This window comes from Chelonia mydas, chromosome 2 (assembly GCF_015237465.2).
Source record: "Chelonia mydas isolate rCheMyd1 chromosome 2, rCheMyd1.pri.v2, whole genome shotgun sequence".
NCBI lineage: Eukaryota > Metazoa > Chordata > Testudines > Cheloniidae > Chelonia > Chelonia mydas.
The window spans coordinates 243692696-243705960 of NC_057850.1; the positions used below are offsets into that span (position 1 = coordinate 243692696).

Consider the following 13265-nt stretch of genomic DNA (forward strand, 5'->3'; position numbering starts at 1 on the left):
CTGTTTATTTTCTGTTACTTTTAGATTCTTCTATGAGGAACTGATAACAAAGGGGGGGAGGGAAAAAATCCATTAGCATCTGCTGAAACTAAAGAGCAAAGTTAAATAAGTGACCTCTTGAAAAGCTGAACCAAGAGGTTTTATTCCTGATGATGAATGAGTGCACAGGAAGTTAAATACTGATAACTGCACATTTCCTTCATGTTTCATTTGTGGAAATGAGAGATGGTCATAACTAATTCAACAAAAAGAGGAGGAGCTAATCACCAGCAACTTAAAAGAAGAAGTTCTTGAAAGAAACCTGGTGTTTGAGACAGAGGGGTTCATAGCTAACTTAACATGAAGGATTCTGCTTGGGATTACTTGACATTTGAAAATTGCAATAGTCATTTAACCATCATGTAGATACAGCGTCTCATAGTGTTCAACATTAAGGGCCCAATCCTGCAAACTGCTCCACACAAGAGGACTCCCTGTGGTCATGGGGAGTCCCACAGGTTTCCATGGGGTTCCATACAGGGGTAAGGATCCACACACAGCAGCATTCAGGATCAAGACCTGAGTGAGGTTCAGAGTACAGCTATACCTCACACTCTTGGGGGGTCCTGACAAATTAAATAGCAACTTTTTTTCAAAATGGAGAATAATAAAAACAAAATATTTGATATTTCCTCCAGATGAGATGTAGGGCAAGTATCCGCTCCATCAGCAGAAGAGGTACCTGGGGGGATGGTTCAGCTGCAGCTTATCATGAGGACTCCAGGACCTGGAGGAGATTGGCTGGGCTGGGGAAGCTGTGTTTGGAAGTCATTTGGGTCTCATTTCAGAGACCAGAAAGTGGAAAAGAAGAGGAAGGAAGGGATCTGGGTGGCTGTCTTATTCACAAGAATGGGGAGGAAGTGCTGAGCAGTAGGGAACCAGTTTGGAAGAGGATGTATTAGATTGGGATAGGTATTGCTGAGAGAGTGGTATCTGGTGCTATGGGATATTGTAATAGCCAAAAAAGAACTAGACAAGTTCACGGAGGACAGGTCCATCAAGGGCTATTAGCTAAGATGGCCAGGGATGCAACCCCATGCTCTGGGTGACCCTAAGCCTCTAAATGCCAGAAGCCAGGAGGGGAAGACAGGAATGGAGCTCTCCAATAATGCTCTGTTCTGTTCACTCCCCTTAAGCTCTGGTACTGGCCACTGTCAGAGACAGGATACTGGGCTGCATGGACTACTGGTCTGACCTAGTATAGCAGTTCTTATGAGAAAACCCATACTAAGCAGCAGGGAGCTGGTTGGACCCAGAAGCCTCTTAGTCTGATATGGGAAGCTGCAGGACCTGAGGCAAGGGAAGAGAAGCACTGCTGCTGCTAGCCCTACTCCAGCCTCATTTAGCTCCACGTCACTCGCTGTGGTTCTAAGACACTTTTAACTCCACCAACGGATTTCAGGTCAGCAATGTCCAGCCCATACCACCTCTGAAGCAACTCTAAGTCCAATTCATTCCTGCTCAGTGTCCTCCCCACTCTTCTCTTCCTTTCCTATTAAGTAGCTGTTCCTACTTTAACAACATCATATACCAAAGCAGGGTGCCCCTAATCAAGTAGATTACCTGTCCCCAACTTTTGTAGGAGTAGCTCCCTTACCTTCCAAAATTGACTCACCCATCCCTTCCAACTTTCAAGACCTGGACCCCTCTCCTGGGAGGAGCTTGCAGCTAATCCCCTTCTCCCCTTCTGAAAACACTATGAGGAGAGCCTGCAATCTGGAAGCGGGACGCCTAGTGGTAACGAAGTGTAGCACAGGGGTGCCTATAGGTGAGTTTATATTCCACAAATCAGACTAGCAAATGTATAAAGTTATTCTTTAAAAAAAGATAAATAGATTATCCAATGCTTTAACTGTTACTACTAGGCAGCGCCATACTGGTATGTTTTGCAGGTATTTCTCATCTGTACCTATAAGGCAACTGGTTACATTAAGAAATAGAAATGCATGTACTACAAACAGCCATTTAACATTAATGGAAAATCTCCCTTACCTCTGGTTCAGATTTTACTTCTGCTTTAGTTTGGACCACTGGCACGACTGCTCTAGCTTTCATTTCAGTCCTTCCATGGGGGTTCCCAACACCAACTACAGATCTTGTAGCAGGTGTTGTGCTGGTAATGGGTTTCACCTGCGCAGCAGGTGCAGCGGTTCGCCGGTTGTTACTAATCTCAATAGCATGCGAAGGTGCTATTGGTAATTCGCGCAAGTTGCTATTTCTTGAAGCAGTTGACTGTAGCTGCTGATTCGGACGCTTGACAATGTTCTGTGTTGGTGTACTCTGACAGAGGCAAAAAGACAACATATATATAATATGGAGGTCTTGGTAGCCATTTCAGAGTTCAGGTTATGTTTAGATTTCCACTTCAAGCAGGACTAACATTTAGTCTCAAAAACTGGCACTGACTCTTCAGAGGACAATTGCATTTTCAATATAGCTTTTTAGTAGATGGCTACTAACTTTTGAGGAGTAAGTGTTTAAAAGTGCCCTCCTTCTGAAATGTTCTCAATTCTATCACATATCTTTAGGTTTCTTTAAACAGCAAAACTTAAGACTTCTCTCGCATATACACCACTTCTAAAATAAACCCAGAGAGTGACTGTCTGATCAGAATCACTGCTCTGAGCTATGTCCAGATTAGTCAAGGTACGATGCCTTGGATCCCCCACCAACCAAGTGAATGGGTGGAGGGGAGGAGGGACAGAAGGAAACGGGGCAAAGCTTCTCTGAATTGGAGCAGTCAGAGTAACAAGGGATCCCCCATGGCACTGCTTCATGGGGCACCAGGAAGCCTAGTCAGTAGTGCTATGGAGAGGCCTTCAAGCACAGATGCCCCATTGCTGAAGCACTGAGCTCCCCAACCCCAATCACAGCTTTACATTTGACCATACAACCCTCCCCACTATTCCACCCTTGATCTCTAGCTTCTTAGCATGAGAGGGCAGTGTGTCTGTCTGTCTCTTTCTTTCACACAGTGAGTGAGAAGAGGAGGAGAAGAGGGAAAGACAATAAGTCAAGGGGGAGACAGAGGTGGAGGGGAAGTGGTTATAAATACAGGATATTGAATAAATGAGGAAGGACAGAGGAGAGAATGAGTGAATGAAGGGGACAGAGTAAGAGGAGAAGGAATAGGAGTGAAAGACTATGCTCAAAGGTTTTAAACTTGAGCTCAGATACACAATCTTTACATACACACACAAACGAGGAAACACTGATGTATGCCAGTATTTACTGATACTTACATGTCTTGGATTCATTGGACCCTGCCGCTGTTGGCACTGCATTCTATTGTTATTTGACTGTTGCTGTGAAGTCTGCAAATGAGGTCTGAACTGTGGCTGGGTAATGGGAATCAAAGGCTGTGGTGGACCGGCAAGATGATGGTGATGTTGATGCTGATGATGCTGCTGTTGGTGCTGGTGCTGCTGCTGCTGGAGCTGCTGCTGGTGATGCTGGTGGTGTTGTTGCTGCTGGTGAGGCTGAGGCGGTAGAGGAGGGTGCAAGGGACCCTTTATATTTTAAAAAGAAAAAAGACATTCTACACATTTGTTTTTCAATCCTAAGGAAAATAAGCTCCTTAAGCCATCAGATTTGTTCTCGTATGGCAACATTATTTTGGCTGGTACGTAAGGAGCTCTAGGCTTTCCTGGGGCAACAGTATTTGCGGATTGTTGATTGCTGTGCAGGGTAATGAGATCACTTGATCACTGAACATTTGTACTTAGATTTTGGCTCAACTTCTTAACATGAAAAAAAATCTAAAATAACGTTACTAATGAGACTACAATAAATAAATCTAATTGTCCTACTTGCTTCTAAGAATTACTACAGTACAATATTTACTCTTAAGAAGAAATTCAGTGTATGCATCGTGAATCTATAACAAAAACCCCCTAAAGTTCAAGGGCCTCTGCATAGTATTTTTCATGGTCATACAAACCATTTGTCTACTTCAACAAACAGTTTAAAAGAAAAACTAATTTTTAAGAAGCCATACTGATTTCTGTCACTGCTAGTCCCCTAAAACACACAACTCATTTTTATCAGCAGAGGGCACCCAAGACCTGTGACAAGAGGTGAAATAACCCAGCAATGTCTATATTTTGTATACATACACTTCTCTCTGTAAACTGAGGTTTTTGAACAATACGATACTTTCATATTTCTGCTGGAGTATATTAATGTAAGGAACTGTTGAACAAAATATATCATTAAGAACTTTTCTAATCTCATTAGCTGTAAGCAGTTGAGCAGAAATCACAGCAATTTTAATAATTTCACTATATTGGTGTATGTTTCACAACTAAGTTGTTATGGTGATGAAAATCCACTTCGCTGTCTAACACCGTAACACTGTAACAGGCACTACACTTAAATCTACCTCATATTTGTAACGTCAAACAAGACATAGCCATTTTGGTTAGATAGTTGTCATCCGCTGAACGCAATGATCCCAATATAGCTTTCTAAATGCAAAAGTTCTCAATAGTGCTTATCAGCCCCCTTTTACCATTGATTCATACCTGCATATTGGGCTGTGTATGTGTTCCTAGAAATGGCTGTCCTGGGCTTTGTAAGAACTGTTGTCTGGGCTGCATGAAAGGCCGTGGATTTGCTGAACCTGGTTGGCTGAAGTGAAGAATTCCAGCAGGATTCTGAGGCTGAATGTTTGGCCTTACTGGTCTGTCTCTGGGAAATACTGGTTGCTGCCCTGGTTGATTATATCCTGGTCCAGGTTGATTGAAAGGCAGAGGATTCTGGGTAGGGACAGGATGGGTACTATTAAGGAGTGGGGGGTGGGGTGGAGGTGGGGGACTCCGTTGCTCGAACAAATGATGACTTGGGAATCTTGGATCTGTTGAAATCAAAACATTTAATTAAGTGACAACCTCCTCATGAATACAAATGTGTTTTAAATACAGTCTCGCCATATTTTCAGTTTCAGGAGAGTAACCTGATAATTTGAGGGAGAGATAACTACAAAATATTTTAGTTGGAAGAGCAGCTCCGCAAGGTTATATGAGAGATACTCCTCCTGCTTGTGCCAAGAACCACCTTAGCATGGAAGGTGCAGACCCTTGGGAGAAAGAAGACAATTTGATAACTGGCTGGCATTAATAGTTATTTTTATTATTTCTACTGCCGAAGCACCTAACAACTCCAAGCAGGAATTAGGACCAGAGAAATGCAAGCCCTGACAATCTAAACAAAACTAATACTCTTTCAATCCACGCAAAGAACTAGTCAAGCCACTTTATTAAATTTTTATTATTTTACTTAACACCATGTTTGTTGTGTTGTAACTTTAACATTAATTGAAAGATTGGACAGAATTCATAGAAAGTTAAATTTGTAGGGCACCAATATTTCAGATAGATACAACTGTTAATGGGGGAATGACCACAGATGAATGGAGGAATGGTACTGATATTTAATATCTGAATTGTAACAAACTGAAGACTATGTCTTTTGGCTGCTTTTTGAGAGATGACAAAATACAGGATCACACTAAATCATAATGGTCCCTTCTGACATTCAGATCTATGAATGAATCTATCCACACATATGAAAAGGGGATACTATGTGAAAAGGAAGAATATTCAAATGGTATATTTGCAATGAAAAAGGTCACCCTGTATACGAATGTAAAATTAAAATGATCTACCTCCCATGAAGAAAGGATCTCTTTCCTGGGGAGGAGGAGGAGGTGGAGGAGGTGGAGGCATAGGTGGTGGAGGTGGGCCTCTCCACTGGTCCTGGAGAGGGATTCTTGGGGCTTGGGTGAAGTTGGTAGGAACAGGTCCAGGAGCGTGCTGCTGAAAATCTGGAGGGCCCTGTTTAATAAGACAAAAATCAGCCAAACTAAGTCCATCTTTGAGAAATTCATCCATAGTCTATTAAAAATACTCTTAAAAAAATCAGTTGATTTATCAATTATCTCCTGTAATATGTACAAGGTTGGCAGCCCTACTGAGTCATTCTTGCACAATGGATCAGACACTGAAGCTGAGAACAGGATTTTGAAATCATTTCACAGCGTTTTAATAGTCATTGTAGCACCACAGGAATGCCATTTCTTTTCAAGCTTATTGAAATCCATGCAATTATTGACCTTCTTTCCCATTAATCCAAAAGTCTGAATGTCTACTTTAGAAAACGTTCCTGACATTTATCTTCTTAAACCATGCTATTCTTTGCCATCTATTTAGTACAACCTAAAGCTACAGAAATGAAGCAGCTTTACTTCAAAAGGAAAAAAAAATCAATTTGTGGCATCCAGAAAATTAGCGCAATCATCTTACAATAAATAACAGGAATTAACATTTCTACCAATTCACATAAAACTTAAATAATTAAGCATCTGAAGCATTTCAAAAGGCATATGAAAAATTTACACCAAATGTGTCTTTTCTTGATTTTTTTAAAAAAAGTTTTAAATAAGCCTTTAAACACTGGCTTAATGTACTGTTATTTCACAGTCAGGAGCACGCAGAATAATTCAGATTTAATTCAGTAATTCATACTACCACAATCATTTTTTGCTTTTATATGGAAAGATTTGACAATTTAAAAAATTGATACCATTCACTGAAAATGTGAGGCAGTCTCCCATCTATCAGTACATTCACAAGGAACCAGATACCATATTCATGATAAGCATGCACCATCCTACTATGCATGAAAAAGTCAGAAAGGTAATCAATGTCGTCTCAGTACATCCCTGTTTTCAAACAAATATGCATTTAGAAATCAGTGATGTGTATTACATGTGCACCTGGTATTCACCAACAATTAGAACCACATTAACCAAAAACAAGTTCTTCAAAATAAACAGATTCACGAAGAGACACTCCCTTTTAAAGTTAAGTAAGAGAATGTTAGAAGTCTGAAAGAACACAACATAGATCTTAAAACGGCACTTGGAAGTTTAACTCAAATCTGCCGTACTTCCAGAGGAAAAGTGCCACAGCCTCCACCCTACCACTCATCCTAATGCGCACACGTGCATGGGAAAAGGTAGGTGTTACAGGGCTAACCATAATTCAAGAATATCACTTAAGCAAGTTGGGCAATTTTTACTATGCTAGTCATCAATTTTAAGAACAGTTGAGTCTCCATGCCCATAAAACTTCTGGCCTCTCTGCTGAGAGTGCTAAAATTGAGGTTTTTGAGCAAGTAACACCTTTCCACTAAGAGCAGGGCTGCAATCACTCATCTGACATCACTAAACAACTGTTAGACATAACTACTTTTGGTCACTCCTACCCTGGACTAGACTGGACCGAGCAAACCTACAGATTAAAGGTTCTATATCCCATCATCAGTCTTCTGAAACATCCAGTCTCCAGTGGCTACTTCATTTGGAGGAGAGGCATTATTTTAAACTCAAGCATGACAGTCTTCTTGATGCATGTAAAATTTAGAGGGAGAGCTGGTAGTGGCTTCTCTATTTAGACTGCCTAACATCTTCCATTATAAAATATTCTTGGGACCTTTTTTAAAAAACATCTTAACACCTCCATTGTAAACAGCCAGCCTTTGAAATTCAGCAAGGAAAAAGCCTCAGGCTAGAGAAGTGACTTTTCTTGTCCCAGGAAATTCCATTCAGGTTTAGCTGAATGTTACTATTAAATATTGCCCTTCTCTCGTGTTGTGCAGGAAAATTCTGGCAGCCTGCCAATATGACAACTGAATACAAACATTCTGAAAAGCTAGGCCTGCGCCACCACCTAAGCAATAGCACCATCACCACACACTGTTCTGGGAACAGCCAGGAGCTGCCAAAGCACCTGTAGTAGAGTGGGGGAGGAAGAGAGCACGCCAAACCAGGCTACCCCATCTGATCAAACCCCTTTTCTAGACCTGGCACATGGTACCAATTAGAATAATAGAATATCAGGGTTGAAAGGGACCTCAGGAGGTCATCTAGTCCAAACCCCTGCTCAAAAGCAGGACCAATCCCCAACTAAATCATCCCAGCCAAGGGTTTGTCAAACCTGACCTTGAAAACCTCTAAGGAAGGAGATTCCACCTCCTCCCTAGGTAATGCATTCCAGTGCTTCACCACCCTCCTAGTGAAAAAGTTTTTCCTAATATCCAACATAAACCTCCCCCAATGCAACTTGAAACCATTACTCCTTGTTTTATCATCTGCTACCACTGAGAACAGTCTAGATCCATCCTCTTTGGAACCCACTTTCAGGTAGTTGAAAGCAGCTATCATATCCCCCCTCATTCTTCTCTTCTGCAGACTAAACAATCCCAGTTCCCTCAGCATCTCCTCATAAGTCATGTGCTCCAGCCCTCTAATCATTTTTGTTGCCCTCTGCTGGACTCTTCCCAATTTTTCCACATACTTCTTGTAGTGTGGGGCCCAAAACTAGACACAGTACTCCAGATGAGGCCTCACCAATGCCGAATAGAGGGGAATGATCACGTCCCTTGATCTGCTGCCAATGCTCCTACTTATACAGCCCAAAATGCAGTTAGCCTTCAGTTTCTCATCTCCTCCTCTTCTGGGGACTCCACATGGGACAGGAGCCCCACACTTCCTGGAAAGAAGATGGGAACACAGACCCAGGCAGGGCTCCCCCGACCACCTACTTTACCGAGCACATGGTGCCAGTAGCCCACCTCACCCCCACAAAAAAACACTTCTGCTGCTGCCAGCCAACATAATTAATGCCTGTCGCTCAACTGGTAGCAGTGTGTGTTGCAGAGCCAAAGATTCAGGGTTCGAACCCTCATGATAATGCATGATGGGGAGATTATTACAGCTGCACATAAGAGAAAGTGTTTTACCTTTTAAAAACCTAGCAAATTGCATATAAAAAACCACCACTGTTAAAAGAAAGTTATTTAGGTTGCAAAGTCAAGTACTTCAAAGGTAGAAAATTCCAGATTTACAGTTGTCAAGGCGACCTTAATTCTACCCACATGTATGCATGAACTATGCTTGTCTTTAAGAACATAACATACTATTTATTCCACAGGACCCAAGCCTCATTCAGTGCACAGGATTCACTATTTTGTCTTCTCATTGTTCAATGTGTAGCCCAAGTCTGTATTTATTGCACACTCTTCAAGCTCTGTTCTGAAGGCAGAATTATTAATTTCCTCATGGTGTTTTCTAGCATATCAGAGCGTCACAAATATTAATTTATTTTCACAATTCCCCTATAAGGTGAGGGAGCATTATGATCCCCATTTTACAGATGGAGAACTGATGCACAAAAAGACTAAGATGAAAAGTATCCACCTAATTTTGGGTGCCTAATTCTAAACACCGAGGCCCTGATTTTTCAGAGCATTCAACCTCACATTGCTACTTAATATGTTCAAAGTACTGCTTCCATAGACTTCAGTTGCAACTGAGCACGCTCAGCATTTCTGCAAATCAGTCCCCAGGTCTCAACCCAGGTACCAGAAAATAAACAACACAATTAGTGATACCACCCACCCCCACTGCCAAAAAAAGCTTAACAGATCTGTTCAGCACCACACAGGAGCTCTGTCGTAGAAGCAGGGATAGCATCCAACTCCCCAATGCATCAGTCAACTACCTTTGTTATGAGACGGTCCTTTTTCTTACTGCAATGCCCTGTCTCATTCACCACACACCTTGCCACTTCTACAATAAATGAAGCAGGCACAGAATCACAGGACTGGAAGGGACCTTGAGAGGTCAATTAGTCCAGTCCCCTGCACTCATGGCAAGACAATGTATTATCTAGATCATCCCTGACAGATGTTCACCTAACCTGCTCTTAAAAATCTCCAGTGATGGAGATTCCCAAGGCAATTTATTCCAGTGCTTAACCACTGACAGAAAGTTTTTCCAGATGTGCAACCTAAATCGCCCTTGCTACAATTTAAGCCCATTACTTCTTGTCCTATTCTCAGAGGTTAAAGAGAACAATTTTTCTCCCTCCTCCTGGTAACAACCTTTTATGTACTTGAAAACTGTTATATCCCCTCTCAGTCTTCTCTTTTTCCATACTGAACAAACCCAGTTTTTTTAATCTTCCCTCATAGGTCATGTTTTCTGGACCTTTAAGCATTTTTGTTGTTCTTCTCTGGACTTTCTCCAATTTGTCCACATCTTTCCTGAAATGTGGCACCCAGAACTGGACACAATACTCCAGTTGCGGCCTAATCAGCACACAATATGAGTGAAAGAATTACTTCTCATATCTTGCTTACAACACTCCTGCTAATACATACCAGAATGTTTGATTTTTTTGCAACCGTGTTACACTGTTGACTCATATTTAGCTTGTGATTCACTATGACCCCCAGATCCCTTTCTGCAGTACTCCTTCCTAGACAGTCTTTCCCATTTTGTATGTTTGCAATTGATTAGTCCTTCCTAAGTGGAGTACTTTGCACTTGTCCTTATTGAATTTCATCCTATGTACTTCAGACCATTCTCCAGTTTGTCCAAATCATTTTGAATTTTAATCATATCCTCCAAAGCACTTGCAACCCCTCCCTGCTTTGTAGCGTCTGCAAACTTTATAAGTGTACTCTCTATGATATTATCTAAATCATTGATGTAGAATATACATCAGTAAATTAACACTTGATACTGTCTATTCAGCTATTAAGATGTATTATTTAAGCATTAGTCCTTGCTAATCCATCCCAGCTGACAGCTGGAAATATCTAACTGCAGTCCAGTCCAGTCAAGTATAACAACAGGGAGGCAATGGATGTGGTTTAATTAGGCTGCAACATTACTCGCTTAAGCTATTTGGGAGTACCTAGCAATAAATTGCACAGTGAAGGTTATCTTCATTTCCTTCATCATTTCCTCATAACCCCCAACATGGCCCCTGCCATCCCACTGCCAAGAACTGTCACCCTCCCGTCTTAAGACGACTAAGGGAGCTATAAAACGAAGCAGTTTGGCTTCCCACTGTATCACATGTAGGAGCCCCAAACCCTCCTTCCTCAGCTCCCATAGGGATGCTTTCCCTTTAAATCGTTTTCCAATCCATTTGATCTGATAACCATATCCCTTCCATAATAAGTACCTGCATTGGACATCTGCCGCAAGTTTTACATACTAAGTTGCAACGTTATAATTTTACTCCCCTGCTCTACCCCACCGGGTCCCACACCCATTGTGGGAAAGATGAAAAAATCCACCTCACCTCGGCCAATCTGGTGGTAAGGGAAAAATTCCTTCCTAGTCCCCAAGGAAAAAGAGGCAACTAGCATAATGCTCCGAACAGATCATGAAGGAGCCCTGTCCTCTTTCAGTTATCGTGGCTGGAAGGCTGGATGCTGCCAGCTCAGCCCAGGTAAAAGAGGGTTCCTCCGGGACTGCACAGGGTATCTCCTTTCTGAGCAGCTGGAAGGGAAATGCTCTCTCCTCCCAGATACCTAGTCTAGCCACTTCCCACTCCTACAGGGGGTAAACTTTCCCTTCCTCCCCAACTGGACAAAGACCCACTACAAACAGCTGCAGTGAGTACAGTTTGCCGCTTACACGTTTTTAAGGTTTTTACAGGTTATTTTGAGTAGCCAGTGAAAAACTACATGAACTACCACTTACTGTTAGGCTGATAATATGAAGGACGAGTCATGCAAAGTCAATTATAAATAGATTTGTTATTCAAAGAAAAGAAATGTGAAGGATGAACATTTTTCAAGGATAGTAACGTTTGGACAAACTATGGGCATGATTCTGCTCTCCCAGATGTCAATGGAAGCAGGATTGGGCCCCTATGATTTTTAAGCAGGGTTTGATTTGACTTTTACTAAAAACTGGAGGAAGAATTTACTACTGTGCCTAAATTAAATAGTAATCATGTGTAATTTTACAGATTTGTACAGATTCAGCAGTTTCAATACAATTCTTTAAATACTGATTTGTATTGTGAGCAGGATATGTGATGTACAACTTTCCAAGTTTTTAATTTTACAAAATTTTATCCAGTGCGATCATTTATTTTCTGACTTCCATTAATTTAAATTCTCAGACAATGTGCATACACGTAGGTTGAATTTTTTTGTTTTTTTTGGTCTTGTTTTTGCACTGCGTTTGAGGCACTGATGAGTTGAGTCAAATCAGCTGAGATACGGATTTATTTACCTGTGAGATTATATTTTTCATTCACATAAACATCATAAACTGCAAAGCACCAAAATCACAACTGCACCTTTGAATGAAACTTCATTGCAGTTGCTTTAATGGAGAACTAAGGTACAGTAATATTACACTTACTATTTTACTGATAGATGCACATTACATACATTTCTGAAAGATAAAGGTCAAACCTGCACTTAAATATATCTAGAAAAACTGCAGTTTAATCTTAAATTTACCAGAATGCCAGTGCTGAATTATTACTTTAATGACTCATCACAATACTAACCTCTAAAGTCATCAAGTTAACTCTTTTATACCTCCAACTGCCATTGACATTTTGCAAACAAAAATAAAAGCAGAACATGCACCAGTTATTTAACTTTAAAGATTAACAGAGCAGGTGCAGCAGCCAGTTTTCATAATGGCATATTTTTGATAAAATAAGCATACTGTAACACAGATGCATAATAAATCTTGATATGCACAGTAGTTACTTCCATTTTTCATGGTTTTATATCTGGCCAGTTTCAAATTACAGCAAAATAGTGAGTATACATGTCAACTAAGATGTCTTTTCGCAAAAACCAAAATCTATTTTAACCCATTACTTTGCTTGAGTAATCAGTACTTTGATTCCGTAGCACCTCAACTAATCTTACAGCCTTGAACGCTTAAAAAAAAAGGGGGGGGGAACGGAGGGGGGTAACTGGTTCTCAACTAAATGAAAGAGACTCATACGAGCTAATGTCATCAGGCAAGGTAATAGAGGTCAAATCCCTTAATCTCAAGGCTGAGATTTGTGCTTAAATTGGGGAAAGAAAAGGAGGAAGTGCCTCACTGTCACCCTCCAGCAACCCACCTGGGGCAGACCGCAGCAGCAGAAACAAATGGCTATACAAAACCAGCTTCCAGACTTCCATCCCAGAAAGAAGGCAGCTGCAATGCAGGACCTACAGCATGATGTGGGAAGAAAGATGGCTAAATGGTACTTGGAGGAGTCCTTTCTATCAACAACAGGGAATACTAGTTTCATCATTGATTTGATAATGTAATAAAAATGTATAGTATTGAACAGAAAAACTCTCGAATCAAAGCAACATGTTTATGGTGCATGTCATGTCTTAATAGG

General features: G+C 41.1%; 1 protein-coding gene across 6 annotated transcripts in view; it reads right to left on the reverse strand.

Moving 5' to 3' along the window:
- RBM33 (RNA binding motif protein 33) overlaps positions 1 to 13265 on the reverse strand; it is a 153733-nt gene that overhangs the window by 63939 nt on the left and 76529 nt on the right. For all 6 annotated transcript variants that reach the window (XR_006289124.1, XM_037891082.2, XM_037891081.2 and 3 more), the window contains exons 11-14: positions 5705 to 5873; positions 4563 to 4894; positions 3282 to 3548; positions 2032 to 2319 (exon numbers count right to left, since the gene is read on the reverse strand). Coding sequence is in view for 5 of the 6 variants with exons in the window: in XM_037891082.2 (XP_037747010.1) it covers positions 2032 to 2319; positions 3282 to 3548; positions 4563 to 4894; positions 5705 to 5873 (1056 nt within the window). In the remaining variant the exon portion in view is untranslated. The remainder of the gene's footprint in view (positions 1 to 2031; positions 2320 to 3281; positions 3549 to 4562; positions 4895 to 5704; positions 5874 to 13265) is intronic.